General features: G+C 37.0%; 1 protein-coding gene across 1 annotated transcript in view; it reads left to right on the top strand.

The window, feature by feature from the left end:
* Positions 1–18,319, top strand: part of LRRK2 (leucine rich repeat kinase 2) — a gene marked incomplete at its 3' end in the record, with an annotated part of 100,374 nt that overhangs the window by 46,238 nt on the left and 35,817 nt on the right. Inside the window, exons 15-19 of the mRNA XM_007471478.1 lie at positions 9,301–9,445; positions 9,579–9,718; positions 11,678–11,806; positions 11,881–12,051; positions 16,375–16,633. Of these exons, the coding sequence (XP_007471540.1) occupies positions 9,301–9,445; positions 9,579–9,718; positions 11,678–11,806; positions 11,881–12,051; positions 16,375–16,633 (844 nt within the window). The remainder of the gene's footprint in view (positions 1–9,300; positions 9,446–9,578; positions 9,719–11,677; positions 11,807–11,880; positions 12,052–16,374; positions 16,634–18,319) is intronic.

Below are 18,319 nucleotides of genomic sequence, written 5' to 3'. Positions count from 1 at the left end.
GGCCTAACTCTAGTAGATTATCAAATGTATTATAAAATTTTAGTAATTAAAATGGTGTGGCATTGGCACTGGAGATGGATTAATGTCACATAATGGTAATTTAGAAAATAGACTCAAATGCAAATGTTCAATTCATATATGATATTTCCCAACCACTGGAGAGGGAAATAGATTGCTTGTGTTGGAAGAACTAATTCTCTGGCCATTTGGAGAAAGCAAAGGAAGCTGCATATTTACCTTACTCATTTAAAGATTAAATCTCATGTAGATGAGATTTAAAAGTAAAAATGAATTTGGCATATAAACACATGAAAAGGTTCTCAAGTACGTATAGTCATTATTAAAGAAATGTAAATTTTAAAAAAGAAAAACCTTTTGGGGGAAATTTAGTAATATCTATCTAAATTGAAATGGACATGTTTTCTGACCAGCGGTTCCACTCTAAGAAGTTATAATATAGATATACCTGTACATGTACATAAAATTTTTTTAAACAAGAATGTTTTTTGTGGCATTATCTGTAGTAAGAAAAATGTGGTAACAAGCTAAATGTTTATGTGGTAATCATGAGTGTTGTTTGCTAAATGTTTTCAGTTCTCCACCTTCTGGTGATTCTGGGATAGTATTTATTGGCCCTTTTGTTGTTAGATTGGATCATGTGTCTGGTTTTGACCAAGCAGTTGTAAGTAGAGGTTACATCTGTCATTTCTGGACCAAACATTTAATTGCTGGTGAGGCATCTTACAGAACAGGGGTTCCCAATCCACAGGCAATGGAGCAGTACTGGTTCGTGGCCTGTTAGGAATCGGGCCACACAGCAGCAGGTGAGTGGCAGGCGAGCGAGCGAAGCTTCATCTGTATTTACAGCCGCTCCCCATCGCTCACATTACCGCCTGAACTCCGTCTCCTCTCAGATCAGTGGCGGCATTAGATTCTCATAGGAGTGCAAACTCTACTATGAACTGTGCATGTGAGGGATCTAGGTTGCATGCTCCTTATGAGAATCTAATGCCTGATGATCTAAGGTGGAGCTGAGGCAGTGATACTAGCGCTGGGGAGCGGCTGCAAATACAGATTATCATTAGCAGAGAGGTTTGACTGCACAGAGACGATAATAAATCAATTGCTTGCAGACTCATATCAAAACCCTATCAGTTTTTCTCTTTCTGACTAGCTGATTCACTTTGTTATAAAGCAGAAACTAACACACCATTGTAAACCAATTATACTCCAAGAAAGATGTTAAAAAAATAAATAAATAAAACCCTATCAGTAGTGGCAAGTGACAAGCTGCATCTGGTGCAGGCTTTAAGTCAGAATCTGACTTATTTTAGTCCACACATGGCCCTCCCATTATTTTATTTACCACTTCCAGCCGTGCCTCTTTCCTTCACTGTGCACTTGTCTCACTCAGTTTTGGTAAGCCCTCCACAAGCTAACCCTAGCCAAAATGAGTAAAAAACAGACATCGCTGGAGAGCTTCTTTGTAAAGGGAGAAAGACCCAATGATGATACAGTAGAAGACTGTAAGACTGCCAACAAAAACAAAGCCGCATATAAAAGAAAATACTGAGTCCTTAAATTAAGCGTTCATTGCAACAGCTGATTCACATTTTCCAAGCCCGCTTTGTATATGTGGCGACCGGCTATCCAGTGAAGCCGTGAAACCTTCAAAACTGTTTTGCCACATGGAGACCAAGCACCCTGCATTAAAAGACAAGTCTTTGGAGTTTTTCAAAAGAAAAATATGTGAACATGAAGAACAGAAGCAATTATTGAAGGCCACCACTTCATCAAATGTGTCTGCACTGAGAGCATCATTCTTAGTGGCTAACCGCATTGCTAAAGCTGAGAAGCCCTTTACTATTGGTGAAGAGTTGATCCTGCCTGCTGCTAAGGACATTTGTCATGAACTTTTAGGAGAGGCTACAGTTCAAAAAGTGGCATGTGTTCCTCTTTCAGCTAGCACCATAACTAGACGAATTGATGAAATAGCAGAGGATATTGAGGGACAATTGTTAGAGAGGATTAATGAGTCACCGTGGTATGCAATGCAGGTTGATGAGTCTACCGATGTTGACAACAAGGCAGCAAAGCTTGTTTCTGTGCGATATATATTTTCAGGAGGATGTGCATGAGGATATGTTATGTGCACTTTAGTTGCCAGCCAACACCACAGTTGCAGAACTATTCAAGTCTTTGAATGATTACATATCAGGAAAACTGAATTGGTCATTTTGTGGCGGTATATGCACGGACAGAACGGCTGCCATGACTGGACGGCTTTCTGGTTTTACTACTCAGGTCAAAGAGGTCACTTCTGAATGTGAGTCTACGCACTGTGTCATCTATAGAGAAATGCTGGATAGCTGAAAAATGTCACCTGAACTTAACAGCATTTTGCAGGATGTGATTAAAATTATCAACCACATTAAAGTACATGCCCTTAACTCGTGTCTGTTCTCACAGCTTTGTGAGGAGATGGACGTAGAGCACACACGTCTTCCCTCATACACAGAAGTGAGATGGCTTTCTAAAGGTCGGTCACTGGCCAGCATTTTTGAGTTACGAGAGCCGCTCCAGAGATTTCTTTTAGAAAAAGTCACCACTGGCAGCACATTTCAGTGACAGAGAATGGGTCGCAAAACTTGCTTAATCGTGTGACAAATTCAACCTGCTCAACGAACTCAATCTGTCACTTCAGGTGAGAATGACAACTGTGTTCAAGTCAGCAGATAAAGTGGCTGCATTCAAAGCCAAACTGGAATTATGGGGGTGACGAGTGAACACTGGGATTTTTGACATGTTTCAAACATTAGCAGAGATTTTGAAAGAGACTGAGCCAGGGCCTTCTTTCTCCCAGCTGGTGCATGATCACCTATCTCAGCTTTCAAAAGAGTTTGAGCATTACTTCCCAAGCACAAAAGACCCCCAAACTGGGAAGGAATGGATGCGCGACCCATTTGTGAATAAGCCAGGTGAATTGACTTTGTCCGTGCTAGAAGAGGATCAGTTGCTTGATATTGCAAATGGCCTTAAACGTATGTGTGAGACAACTTCAAATCTCCATACGTTCTGGATTAAAGTCAAGGAGGAATATCCTGAGATTGCCACAAAAGCACTGAAAAGCCTGCTTCCAGTTCCAACGTCCTGTCTTTGTGAAGCAGGGTTTTCTGCAGTGACAGCAACCAAAGCGAGATTATGGAGTAGATTGGACATAAGCAACACACTTGGGTGTCACTGTCTCCCGTCACCCCCAGATGAGACCATCTAGTTGCAGGAAAACAGGTTCAGGGCTCCCCGTGATTCTGCATGATGGTGAGTTGTATAATTATTTCATTATATATTACCATGTAATAATAATAGAAATAAAGTGCACAATAAATGTAATGTGCTGAATCATCCCGAAACCATCCCCTCCCACCCTGGTCCATGGAAAAATTGTCTTCCACGAAACCGGTCCCTGGTGCCAAAAAGGCTGGGGACCGCGGCTACAGAACAGTGTCTCAGGCATTGTGACCTGTAATGTCTGAGATGGCGGTTGCTCCATTAGCAGGGCTCCCAGAGGGATTGTGCTGGACAGAGACCCCTCCTCACCGGTAACACAAATGAAGCGTGAATAAGAATTGAACCTTTTCTTTTTGCAGCCTATGAAATTTTGAGGTTGTTACTACAGCTTAATTTAGTCTGTCCTGACAATACAATTCTTATCAATAGGTCCTAATTAAATAAATTATATTATTTCCAAATTATGTAGTTCTACATAGGGATTAAAAACAACTAGATGAGATTCCCAATGTGTTGCCATGGAATTATCTACAGTTTTCCATGAATATGAATGTATCACCCAGGTACTCATTTATTTTTTCCTTCATATATGTTAGCACATTATGCACACTTTTGATGAAATTAGCATACTTTCACATCTTAATGTCTTCCTCCCCTCTATCACTCAATTAAAGCAGATTATATGGTGTTTACTTTTATAGCTTTAACTCTACAACATATTCTAATAGTTAAGTGTGTGGGTCCTGGAATCAGGATATCTGGGTTTGAATCTGGCTTTACCACCTACAGACTAATGTATTCTGGACAAGTTATTTACAGTCTCAGTTTCATTATCTATAAAATGGAGACAATAAATGGCTTTTCACTTGGGGTTATTATGAAGAATTTTATGAGATAATTCATGCCATGTACTTGGTACAATGCCTGGCACATAGTATTCGGTCAATAAATGTTAGTTAATGTTATTACTATTAGATTTAAAAGTATCTTTTGACCATTGGCAATAAAAGATGAGAAAATTGAAGTATTCACACTATCTTCCACTATTTCTACCTATCTTCTCACCAGCTTTTGTTAAATAAATTAAATCTACATTTGACGAGGTTTAAAATATTTACATTCAGCTCTATAACCATACTTAATAAGTTTGTTTTCATCTTGTTCCTGCAGTCATGTGGATTCAGTGTTCACTGCAAGTTCTTTTGTTATAGTTTTTCCATTTATCTTTTAGTTGTCCTTTTTTTTTTAAAGTTCCATTTCCTGAACATTTTGTTGTTGTTTCTATATTTGGACTCTTGAAAAAACAATTTGGTTGGTTGCAAAGTATTGGGGTTTTATTTTCTTTCTTTGAAAACTCTGTAGGCATTTCACTGTCTTCTAGTACTGAATGTTTTAGTGGAGAAGTCTGAGACCAACTTGATTCTTTTCTCATTTTTAAAGGGTTTGATATTTTTATCTGGGACCCCAAAGGATTCTTTTTCTTGAAATCTACTTTATTAGGATATATCTTAGTGTTAGTCATGTACTATGGTGTCTTCTTTCTAGCTGTACATTCAATTAATTTTTTTTTCTGGAAAGTTTTTCTGAGTTGCAATTGACTTAGCTGACAGGAAAGAGAATGGTGTGGGCATTTTCCCCTTGAGCTGGCTAGCTCACTCATTAGTGAAACCATTTGTATTCTTTGAAAAAATTTGGAAAATTGTGAAGCATAGGTAATAGGATGTTTCTAATCAATGTTTGTAGCTGTCCACCATTGGTACTTTCAAAAATTTCATGTGGACAACACTTGCTAGTAAATTAATTTCAATCCCCATTTGAACAACAATGCAATAAATCATTATTTTCAAGATAGGCCATTTGATAAGTGAAAGAAAGTCCATTGTAAGCTTGTAAATAACATATATATGTGTATATATATATATATTTTCTAATTTATGAAACTGTCAAAAATCAGACACCACTATTTTAAATCATCAAATAGTTTATTTGAGCTCCATCACATGTAATAATGTGATACTCTGCATTCTTTTTCTGTATAGACAAATCACAGATTTCCTGTTGCTAGTCATTTGTCATCATCGAACTGCACCTGAAATAGAGATTAGGGGAGCTCAGTGTAGCAGAACCAATAGTTGAGTAGAAACTTGTTAGAGGTGATGGTATTAAGACAAGAACAGGTACTTTATAAATATCAATTTGACTTAACTTTAGCATAAAAATAAGCCTATGGATGCATTTTGAGCTTAAGAGCAGGACCAGCTACATAACTTGTGGGGCCCAGTAACATGAAAATGTGGGACCTCTTGTTTAAAAATTATTAAGTATTTCAAGGTGGTAGCTGCAGAGCATTAAACCAGGTGTGGGGCCCTTCTGAGCACAGAGACTGTGCTACTGCACATGTGTGCACCCTGGAAGTTGGCCCTGCCTATTAATTAAAACAGAAAGTTCAGAATGACAGTCTGAGTTTTCTTTTTTCTTTTTTTTTGAGAAGGTGATAAACTTTTAACTTTGAACATCTGAGTTTAAGATACTGGTGTCAAGCAAAGAGAAACATGGACTTAGAGCTTAAGAGAGTTCAAACTTGTGCTTTGAGTTATCTGCTCAAAGGTTTCTGTGTCTCAATTTTTTTTCATCAGTAACATAGGGAGAATAATTGTGTGTCTACATCATAGGGTTGTTGTGAGGATTAAATGAGTTAATATATATGAAGTGCTTAAAAGAAAGTCTGGCACATAGCAAACGCTGCTTAGGTTATGGCATCATCCTTATGGTTGTTGCTATTGTTGTTATGGTGACTTGAAGCCATGATAGTGTATGAAATTCCATCCATGAATAAAAGAGTTTTAAGAAAAGTTCTTTGGATAAATTCTGGAGTTGAAAGAAGTGATTGTGAAGGAGATGGGTAAATGAATGGTTTTAAAGTTTGAGAATAATTGCCGGGGGTGGGGGGTGGGGAGGGGGGGTGGATTACTGTGTCATGGAAATCAAGGGAGGAAAAAGCCACAATTCAGTTGTTAAAGGACTTGTTTCTTTGAATGGTTTTAATTTGGAGTGGTTAGGACAGAAGTCTGATTATGTGAAATTAAGAGGTGGGAAGAATGTGGGGGTCGTGGGTGTAGACTTTTCTATTAATAAGTTTAGAAATGAAGGAAAAGTGGTAGCTCGATGGAATGGAAGACCAAGTTAGGGATACTCTCTCCCAGTGAGAAGGCTTTCACTTTTGAGAAGAGTGTTCAGCCCAAGGCCTGAACTGTGCCATTACTCAATGTTTATTGCATGGATGATGAGTTATCTCATTTCACACTCCTAACAACACTGCATTATTAGAATCATTTCAGAGGTGAAGAAGTCAAGACAGACACTGAGCCATCCCTCCAGCTTCACTTTACACCACTTTGAATTTCTTTATATTTCTTGAATAATACCTTCTGAGTAAATACCACTTCTCAGGAAATGTTATTTCATTCATTTTTAATGGTCCTCAGATTCATGGAACTATTGAGTGATGAGACAATTTAAACTCAAATTTAATTGGCTCCAAAGCTGATATATTTTTACTGCTCAAGGAGTTGGTAAGACGGAAATAATGATGGGAAAAATGCCAAGGGAGGCAAGGATACGAGTGTCTTGTTGAAATGATAGATGAAATGATGTCCAAGGTGAGCAGTTACGGGGTGGAGGAGGACACAGGATGAGAAAATAATGCTTCTCCCCATAACCAATACAAAGAAAGATGCTGAGTAAGGACACTTGAGAGGTATTGAGGGACTAGATTGGGAAATGAATGAAAATCTGTTCATTGACAGTATGGACGTGAGGAAGGCTGGAAGGTAGGAGGTTTTGGTTGAAGAGACTACATCAGAATTTGAAGTCTGGCTGGAAGTTATTTCAGCTCCATAGTTGAACATGTGGTGGGGTCAATCAGAGATTTGGAGTGAAGATAACCATGAAACTAGTGTCTATGAAAGCAGAAGTCCTCAGAAAGATAGCATTGTAATTTTTGAAAGGAAAACTATTAGGTGGGCATTCATATCATAGTTGAAGTTTAAAGAGCACCATGGAAAAGCAGACTGTAAGAGGTAGGTATATGTCACAGACATCAAAAAAGGGGAAGTGTGATTGTGATTGTCACATGGTTGGAAAGTGTGTTGTTGCCTGTTTTCTTCTCAGTCAATGAGAAGGATGGCCTGGGAAAAGAAGTGGCCTCTGTTAGAATACCTGTCAAATAATGTCAAATTCTGGAGGAACTGAGATGAAAAGTTTGGAAGAGATAGTGATTAAGATTCTGTACTTCTAAGGCAGACACACTTATATTCAAGTGCTAAGCCTGACATGTGTTAGCTGTGTGACTTGAGCTCTTGTCCCTGCATCTTTTTTTTTTTCTTTTTTTTTAACATCTTTATTGGAGTATAATTGCTTTACAATGGTGTGTTAGCTTCTGCTGTATAACAAAGTGAATCAGTTATACATATACATATGTTCCCATATCTCTTCCCTCTTGCGTCTCCCTCCCTCCCACCCCTCCAGGTGGTCACAAAGCAGCGAGCTGATCTCCCTGTGCTATGCGGCTGCTTCCCACTAGCTATCTACCTTACGTTTGGTATTGTATATATGTCCATGCCTCTCTCTTGCTTTGTCACAGCTTACCCTTCCCCCTCCCCATATCCTCAAAGTCCATTCTCTAGTAGGTCTGTGTCTTTATTCCTGTCTTACCCCTAGGTTCTTCATGACATTTGTTTTTGTTTTCTTAAATTCCATATATATGTGTTAGAATATGGTATTTGTCTTTCTCTTTCTGACTTACTTCACTCTGTATGACAGACTCTAGATCTATCCACCTCATTACAAATAGCTCAATTTCGTTTCTTTTTATGGCTGAGTAATATTCCATTGTATATATGTGCCACATCTTCTTTATCCATTCATCCGACGATGGGCACTTAGGTTGTTTCCATCTCCGGGCTATTGTAAATAGAGCTGCAATGAACATTTTGGTACATGACTCTTTTTGAATTATGGTTTTCTCAGGGTATATGCCCAGTAGTGGGATTGCTGGGTCATATGGTAGTTCTATTTGTAGTTTTTTAAGGAACCTCCATACTGTTCTCCATAGTGGCTGTACCAATTCACATTCCCACCAGCAGTGCAAGAGTGTTCCCTTTTCTCCACACCCTTTCCAGTATTTATTGTTTCTAGACTTTTTGAAACTACCACTGGCATTTTTCACAGAACTAGAACAAAAAATTTCACAATTTGTATAGAAATACAAAAGACCCTGAATAGCCAAAGCAATCTTGAGAGCGAAAAACAGAGCTGGAGGAATCAGGCTCCCTGACTTCAGACTATACTACAAAGCTACAGTAATCAAGACAGTATGGTACTGGCACAAAAACAGAAAAATAGATCAATGGAACAGGATAGGAAGCCCAGAGATAAACCCACGCACATATGGTCACCTTGTCCCTGCATCTTTAAAGTCTGGTGAACCTATTGGATGAGGCTATTGAGAGGGAACAGATGAGATATGGCATGTAAAGCACGTAAAGAGTAAATTTTCAATTAGTATTTTCTATGGTGAGAGACAGCACTGATTTTTCTGGTTAAGAATTTAGGCTGTGGGAGCAAATGTCCTTGATTTGGTATCTTCCCAGTAGTGTACAGTCTGTGAGAATTTAGGAATAGCTACTCCACCCTGCTAACCCTCAGTAAACTCATCTTTTAATGGGAATCATATTAGTGTGTGTTTAATAAGAATGCCCTGCAAAGAAGAGCATATAAAAGTATTTAGTATAGTGCCTGGCACAGAACAGGTACTTAATAAGCATTAAAATGTTAGCTCTTATTCTTAATAATAAATAAAAGTAATTCATGATATAAGGCAGAATCAAGGATAGTAATTTTATTTAGACTACTTAGTTTATATTTTATCAGTGTATAGCTGGCTTTAACTAAGGTAAGTATTAGAATTCATTTTTTAACAGCAAATATTCTTAATTTTCTTTTTGACTTTAGTTCATTGGAAATCCTGGGATTCAGAAATGTGGATTAAAAGTAATTTCTTCTATAGCGCATTTTCCTGATGCATTAGAGGTGTTATCCCTGGAAGATGCTATTGATTCGGTGCTTCACACACTGCAGATGTATCCAGATGACCAAGGTTGGTACAATTGAACTCAGGATTTAGATTTTTATAGGCCTTTAGCTGTTGGTTGGACATGTTTAAATTTTTTCTTCAGTTTTGAGATTTAAAACAATAAATTTTATTTCTTTTCTCTTTTTTTTTTTTTTAGAAATTCAGTGTCTGGGTTTAAGTCTTATAGGAAGTTTGATTACAAAGAAGAATTTATGCATAGGCACTGGGCATCTGCTGGCAAAAATTCTGATTTCCAGCCTACAACGATTTAAGGATATTGGTGAAATACAGATGAAAGTATGTGCATTATCTTGAAGGGAATTGTGATCTTGCACAGATTTCTCTTTCAGAGCAGCTGGTGTAACTCCCACTTTGCGTTAATGGGTATATTCTAGTTAACTGAAAACCTTTTTTATCATTTTGTAGTATTTTAATTATAGTAGATGAAGATAATTGGATTGAATCTCAAAATATCCTGTTTCATTACTAAATCTCTAAAATTAGTATGTTTATTTGTCATTTATCTTTTCCATGAAAGAGCACAGAATGTGCTAAAGAAATTTCAGCTAGCTGAGCTTTATTTGCTTAGATTTTAGATAAATAAAAGTTATAATTATTCTGAAGTTTGTCATTCTCTGTGTTTTACTGTTAGCTGCTTACCTAGTAATTTTGCCCCTTGATTTTTTTTCTTGCAGTGAAACAATATTTTAAACATTTTTCATCAAGTAAAATTTAAAATGGGATCTATATTAACTGTCTATAAGGAATCCAAGATACTGGTTTAAGATTAATTTAGGGGAGATTAAGAAGTAAATTGTTTCAGACTGTTTTTCTTTTAATGTTAGCAAAACAAATAGTTTCCTTAAGAGTTTCTGCCTTGGTTGTGGTTTTTTAGTAATGGAGTTTACAACTTTCATAAACCAAATATTTTCATAAATGGCAGCCTTCACCAGGAGTGAAAATGTCTAAGCTCTAATCTTTGCACAGACATTATTAGTAAATGTGATAATGCATGTAAGATTTTAAATTTTAAAGTGCTGAACACACAAGCAAAAATGTGTTTTAGAACCAAAATGTCTTTTATAAATCTGCTTTTTGTAATGTGCCTCAACCTAGGCTGATTAAAGCCAAGGCAGAATTGATTATAAGTAATCCTAGGGAAAGGAAATTATTTTGTGCAGGTATGAAGGTGTCAGTCAGTATTTATTCATCTAAGCATAAATTTTAGGATTTTTATAGTAGAGGTTGTAAACTATTGACCAGTGGGCTAAATTTGGCTTGTCAACATATTTTATTTGGCCAGTTCAGTGTTTACAAGTTTTTAACTTGAATTATATGCCTTCTATGCATTTGCATTACCTGCTTTGCTATTGCATTTGAGTTTGCAAGGACCTCTGCTCTAGAGGTTAGTGGACCACATGCCGCTCAGACCTGCATAGATTAATACTATTTCTCCTGTCAAATGTTAGGAAGCATTTGTAGAAACTCAGCATCTTAAGAGCTCAAAATAATAATTTTAACATTTAGATGATTTCATTAATATATACTAGAAAGATAAAAACTTTTAAAGTTAAGTTGATCTTTGGTGAGTTTACCCAAGCTATATAATAGTCAAGTCAGAAGTTCACAACTCTTCGGGTGGTTCTAAAAAGTAATGGTGTACCGATCGGTTCTTTATAAATGATTTGCTATAAGGATGTAAATCTCAGAGTGTCTTTAGAGCTTCTCTCAGATGCACTCAATGTGAATAAAATCTAGGAACTCACATTTGTCTGAGGTTAAAATTTAAGAAGATAGCACAAAAATGTTGGGGGAAATGCTAAGCTATCTAGAGAACCTGATCTGCAATCTTGTAATAAACAATTCACATCACTGGTCTATTTGGATTTGTGGCACTGCTGACTCTGCTGTTCTAATCCTGATTAGTATCTGGCTTTCAACCTGTAGGTATGGCTTCAGGCAGGGTATCTTTAAAAGGCAAATTTTGGTGTATTAGGTATTTTTCCTGCTTTGCTAGATGATAGTTTGTTAGCATCTTATTCTCTGTGCACCTGCTTATTTCTTAGTAATGAGAGAGCAAGGTGTATTTGTTTCATTGCTTCAAGGTTTATGCCTTTAAAGTACAAACCTAATACGTACATCTACTTAGCTAAGTGAACATCCAAGGTTTTAAGTACTGTATACAGTCTCTCTTTTACATTATTTATTTTTTGTCCACAATTGCTTTGTTATTATTATTTTTGATCACACTTTCAGGGATTTCAGACAATCTTGACAGTACTGGAATTGTCAGTGTCTTTTTCCAAGCTGCTGGTGCATCATTCCTTTGATTCAGTAATATTCCATCAGTTGTCCTCCAACATCATGGAGCAAAAGGATCAACAGGTACAATGTTTTTCACCTGTATTCTAACTGTTACACATTTAGCTGACTCTAATCCTTACTTCCATTCTTTTTAGTTTCTAAATCTTTGTTGCAAGTGCTTTGCAAAATTGGCTATGGATGATGAGTTAAAAAGTGTGATGCTCGAGAGATCATGTGATCAGAATAACAGCATCATGGTTGAATGCTTGCTTCTGTTGGGAGCGGATGCCAATCGAACAAAAGAAGCAGCTTCTTTAATTTGTCAGGTAAATATTCAAGGACTCACTTTTGTCTTTTTTCTGTTATTTGACTCTGCCACTGTATAGCTCTTATCTACATCCTATTATTCTACACTACAGAATTTATCAGTTTATTGAACAAATGCTTGTGATTTGTAGGAGTTTAGATTCACGGAATTTCAGAGGTAATAGGTCCCTTAGGTGTTATTATCTAATCATTCATTTTACTTTTCTACCTAGCTTGTTAAGTTGATAACTAACTTTTCAAATGTGTCTCCTACTATGCACCTCTGTGCAAATTGTTCTCCAGCCACATACCATACAACACATGGTTTTATCTTGTTTTGATCATCTTTCAGCTATTTTCTCTCTGTTTTCAGTTTCTCTCTCTAGAAAATTCTCCCCTCAGGCTACCACATGTGGCCCTGTAGGCTGTGTACTGCACACTTTGGGGTGCTGTACACAATGACAACCCTGCTGTGGGCCACTCTGCAGTTGTGTGGCACTGGGCCTGCTTCCCTTCTCTCCCTTCCCTCATGCACTGTGCAAACACATCTATCTAATTCTTCTGCTTTGCCTTCAAAATCTAACCTAAATTCCTTGTCCTCAATAAAGCCCTCCCCACACTCCCAGACCTCCATACAAAATATTTACTTCTTGTGTAAGTCCGTGACAGTTTATGTACACCTCTTTATATTTTGTGAGTTATGTGAAAGTAGAGATGTACAAGGTTCATCTATGTATCATTCAGAATATCTAACTCACTGCTTTACATACAGTATGAATTTGGTACGTATTTATCAGATGCATTACACGTTATTTCAAGTTTGTCTTCATTCTATAAATTTTAGCGTTTATAATAGCATTCGGGAAGGACTACATATATTTTCTGGATACTTAATATTTCCAACAAAGCAATTATGTAGTGATTTAATATACATTATTAAATAACCAGCAGAGTGCTATGTTTTCCAATAATTTACTTTTAAAGCCTTACTTTAATTTCCCAGTCACCTATGGATTCAAATCAATTTGTCAACTGTAAGATTAAGTTAGCACCTATTAGCAATCTACCTAAAAAGAAACTGAACCTGTAACTCATTTTCATGCACAATTAATTTATGCCAAATACATAATCAAATTATTTAAATTAGTCATATTTCATTTAAGCAAGCAACATTAAAAATATTGCTTCTCTGTTATTAAAGATAATTAAATTATTTTCCTCAACAATTTAATATGTTTTTATTGTGTATCTTTTGTGTGATCTTGAGATCATTGAGTTAATGTTACTTGGATTGAAAAGAAACTTCCCCTTCAGATTTTTCCTAGGGAAACAGCTTAGCTGAAATCACTTGAGTGCAATTACTCTACATTCCCCACAGGGAGTGCTTTCTACTTTTCTCTCAATTTATCCAAATATTTCTATACAAAAGGCTTTTTGCCTTATTCTTCTTCCCAAGTTCTTTTGGACTTAATGTACTTATTTATATCTTTTCTTCTTAAAATCAGATCTTTACATCCATGGGTGTATTAAATGTAAAGAATTTATCCTAGTTGTCAGAGATTATTTGTATCTAACATGATAAATGTTGATTAAATATTGTGGGTAGATTGATTGAACATACCTTATTTTGTACCAGTGCAAAGTAACATAATCAAGACTATTCATGCACCAATGCTGCATAATTAAGAACTATTCAGAGCAAGGACAGATTTAATCTTGTTAGGTTTTCTGAAGTGAATATAATAATAATATAATGTACGTGACTGGTAGAGAAGAATATGGAGGATTAATATCAGGTGTAAAAATGCATGAATAGAGACCTGAAGATGACTCATCAAGTCATGGTGGGAAGAGCAAGTATAATGAATTGTTAATAAATATAATAGCAGACACTTCTGTGGTGTTCATTATCACCTGGGCCCTGCTCTGAGCCCTTTACTTAATAAACTCCTCACAACAACCTTAGGAATAAGTCCTAGTATTATCCTATTATGCAGGAGAGGAATTGAGGCACAGAAAGTTTAAGTAACTTGCCTGAGGACACTCTACAGGTAAGTAGTGGAAAATCTGCCTGCTTTAATCTTTTGTTTACATAACAGATTCATGATAGTGGTGGTGGGGGGAGGGGGTTGTACATTCATTCCTGAATGCTGGTTTGAAATATTAGGATTTGATTGTGGGCTGAATTATTTATAAGTTAGAATATGAGAGACAAGATGGCAAAGGATAGTAAATTACAGTTTGATTATATTTGAATTATCCTCATTATTAAAATACAAAACTGTGTATCTGAGCAATATTTTTTTTCCTTCTCATGAAGTTGGAATTACTTTCATAATTTTATTTCTTTTGTCTGATACTGTTGCTTATATATTTATCTCTTCATGGCACCATATCCCTGAAATCAGCTTGGATAGCTTGGGTCCCCTGAGGAAAATTCTGCTATAAAATGTATTGAGCATCTTCTCTGTGGAAAGCACAGTGCTAGATAGTCAGTAAAGAATAGAAAAGGAGTTTCCTGTTTCAAGATGGTTTCAAAGTGTCTATTGGGAGATGGGGGAGGATAAAACATAAATCACCTTAATACAAGGTAGGCAGTAAATGCCATAATTTAGAGATAAAAGATTTCTGGGCTCCAAGAGAAGAAATGAGTTTTTTGGCACCTCCCTTCCTCCCTTCTTTCCCTCCCTCCCTCCCTTCCTTCCTTCCTTCCTTCCTTTAAAATTTCCTGTGGGCCCTTAAAGGATTTTAATAATTTGCTAAGTTAAATATATTCCTTAGGCATTGTGCTAGGGTACAGAGGTACAAATTGAATTGCAGTGGCATCCATGCCTTTCATTCTAGTTATAAAACAGATAAGCATGTCTAGTTCAGTGTACTAAGTGCTATGTTAAACAAAATGGAATGGGCATCAGGAGGAAAAAGGGTGTGTGTAGCCTGGAAAGTTGATAGCAAGGACTTAATGTGCAAGAGAGTTTAAAACTATTCCTTCAAGAATGGACATCTTTTTACTGGCTGAAGAGCAGAATTAGATATTTGAGGCAAGAGAAATAGCATAAATGAAGGTAATGAGGTTTGAAAAATTGCATGTCGTATTTGGGGGAATGTCCTGGAGCAGAAAGGTTTTAGAAGATTTTAAAATAGGTTAATGACCTGATCATATCCAGACTAGAAAAGTACTATAGTGGCTATGGGAGAATGGGTTGAAGGTGGGTGATCCTGGAGACCAGTGGGCACTGAGTTGGTGCCATCACACAGGACTGTCCCCTCAAACCTCTTGGACACACTTTAATTCTGAAGAATTCAGGAATTTTCCCCAGCCATCTTGTTCCACCGACCTGTTACCCTGAATCTTAGGGTCTTCTTTCCTTTTATTTTTTAATCCTTAATATTGGGTCATGAAAGGAGCACAGGCTTTGGAGCCAGCAGATTTGATTTCAAATCCAAGTCTCTTATTGACTAAGGGTTTGGACAAATCACATATTTTTCCTAAATATTCATCTATAAAATGGGGGTAATAATTTTTACGGCATAGGTTTTTTAAAAATAAGGATTGGAGGTCATGTGTTTACAGAAGTTAGCACAGTACCTGGCATACAATATTTATATTATCTATGACTTTGTTCTTCTAGTTGATAACATCACATTCCATCTCCTTTCAGAAGCTGTTGCTGAGTTGGGCCAGTGTGCTATGCTGCAGGTTGCTAAGGCTTCTCTCTGCTTACTATGGTCACTAGTTTTTGTAGCAGCTAGCATGCTAACCCACCTTGAGGACATGCTCTGAAAACGTAACATTCAGGGGAAGGTAGAAAACTGAGAGACAAGATATGTTTTTGTGGAAATTAAAATTCTTGTCCTGGAAAACCAGAAGTAAAAGATGACTGTCTTTTGCATGTGGCATTAGCAAATTTTATAATATTTATACTCACACTTAGTTATTCTGTGTCACGAATGAAGGCAGGGCAGTAGCATTTACTGTGTTAAGGTACTAGTTTCCCAGATGTCTTCCAATGAGCAAACAGAAGTCCAGAAAGTATGAGAAACGTGTAAATTGTTGGAGCCTCAGGTATTCTGACTTCAAGCCTATGAGTTTTATTTCATACCATGTTGCCTTTTTCATGGTAACTGACTCTCATGTGGCAGATTTGATTTATGCTGCTCTGATATTTGTGGTGCTAATCTTATTTTATTTTCCTAATCTATTTCAAGGATGAGTTTTGCCTTATTTTGTTTCATTCTGAATTTACGGATGGAGGGAAAAATCACACCAAGTTTGATTATCAGTCTCTTAAAAGGAAAATGACAGGTTGTTAATGTGCTTACCTTCTCTTTTTCTTTAATAGGTATGTGAGAAAGCGAGCAGTCCCAAAGTGGTAGAACTGTTACTGAATAGTGGATCCCGTGAGCAGGATGTACGGAAAGCTCTAACAATCAGCATTGGGAAAGGCGACAGCCAAATCATCAGCTTACTCTTAAAGAGGCTTGCCCTGGATCTGGCCAATAACAGCATCTGCCTTGGAGGATTTTGTATGGGAAAAATTGAACCTTCTTGGCTTGGTCCTCTATTTCCAGATAAGACATCTAATTTAAGAAAAGAGACAAGTAAGTATTAACAGGAAACGTCTGTACAAGTCTTAATTTTAGTAGTATTTTTAAAAATCACTAATCTTTTAGTTAGTTTTCATTCCAGTTTGGTTCAACTTAAGCCAAAAATATTGTAAAGGCTTGGATATCTTTTTTTTTTTTGTAAAGAAATGCTTGAAACTGACATTATATTTAAGTTCTTTATGAGCCAGCAAATACATATTTTATAAAGATAGAGCAAAACAGTGGGATCTTTCTGTCAGGTTTCTTTTCTTTGTTACATATTTTATTTTTTATTATAAAAATAATCTATGTGCATTTACAAATAGAAAAACATAAGAATCCTAAGGAAGAAAATAACAACTTATTTTTTCACTTATAGGTAATCAATGTAGATTTTTCCCCTAGACTTTTTGTATGCTTACATATGAATTAAAATATGTGCATGGAAACATAAACAAATATATACTTTGCATTTTCAAGTTAGTATACTTCGCATTTCACTTAAGGATGTAATTTCAAGTTAATATAGATCTTGTATACATTAAGTACATTGATGACAGTTACCACTAGCATCTATACTAGTGCTTTTCACATAGTAAGTGCTCATTAAATATAGAATAGGCAAATATAAAATTCGGTGAGAAATTATGTTGATAAGCATATGTGGAAACAGGCACTTCACACATTATAGATATGAATTCAAATCTTCCTCTTTTGAGGAAAATTTGGCAATATCCATTAATACTTTAAATGTACACCCATACTTTTTTGACCCAGGAATATGCTGATAGGGGTCCATGATACAGGCATTCTTTTTTTTTTTTTAATTTTATTTATTCATTTATTTATTTTTTTGGCTGTGTTGGGTCTTCATTTCTGTGTGCACGCTTTCTCTAGTTGCGGCGAGTGGGGGCCATTCTTCATCGCGGTGCACGGGCCTCTCACTGTCGCGGCCTCTCTTGTTGTGGAGCACAAGCTCCAGACGCGCAGTCTCAGTAGTTGTGGCTCATGGGCCTAGTTGCTCCGCGGCATGTGGGATCTTCCCAGACCAGGGCTCGAACCCGTGTCCCCTGCATTGGCAGGCGGATTCTCAACCACTGCGCCACCCGGGAAGCCCCAGGCATTCTTAATGTGCACAAAAATTATGTTCAAGGATGCACATTAAAATATTATTCATAATAACAAAAAATTAGGGAAAAACCTAAGTATTCCCCAAAAGGAAATATTCAAATTAATTATGGTATGTTCATGCAGTGGAATGCTTTGCATTCATTGGGAGAAAAACATCTAGCAAATCCAAATGTCCAGATATAGAGTGCATTCTTTTTTTTTTTTTTAATAAATTTATTTATTTTTGGCTGCATTGGGTCTTCGTTGCTGTGCACGGGCTTTCTCTAGTTGTAGCGAGTGGAGGCTACACTTCATTGAGGAGCGCGGGCTTCTCACTGCGGTGGCTTCTCTTGTTGTGGAGCACAGGCTCTAGGTGCGCAGGCTTCAGTAGTTGTGGCACGTGAGCTCAGCAGTTGTGGCTCCTGGGCGCTAGAGCACAGGCTCAGTAGTTGTGGCACACGGGCTTAGTTGTTCTGCGACATGTGGGATCTTCCCGGAAGAGGGCTCGAACCCATGTCTCCTGCATTGGCAGGCGGATTCTTAACCACTGCGCCACCAGGGAAATCCCTAGAATGCATTCTTTTTTTTTTT

The sequence above is a fragment of the Lipotes vexillifer genome, unplaced genomic scaffold, assembly GCF_000442215.2.
Source record: "Lipotes vexillifer unplaced genomic scaffold, Lipotes_vexillifer_v1.1 scaffold817, whole genome shotgun sequence".
NCBI lineage: Eukaryota > Metazoa > Chordata > Mammalia > Artiodactyla > Lipotidae > Lipotes > Lipotes vexillifer.
Note: the sequence above shows the minus strand (reverse complement) of the source record. Positions and strands in the feature narration are given on the sequence as shown.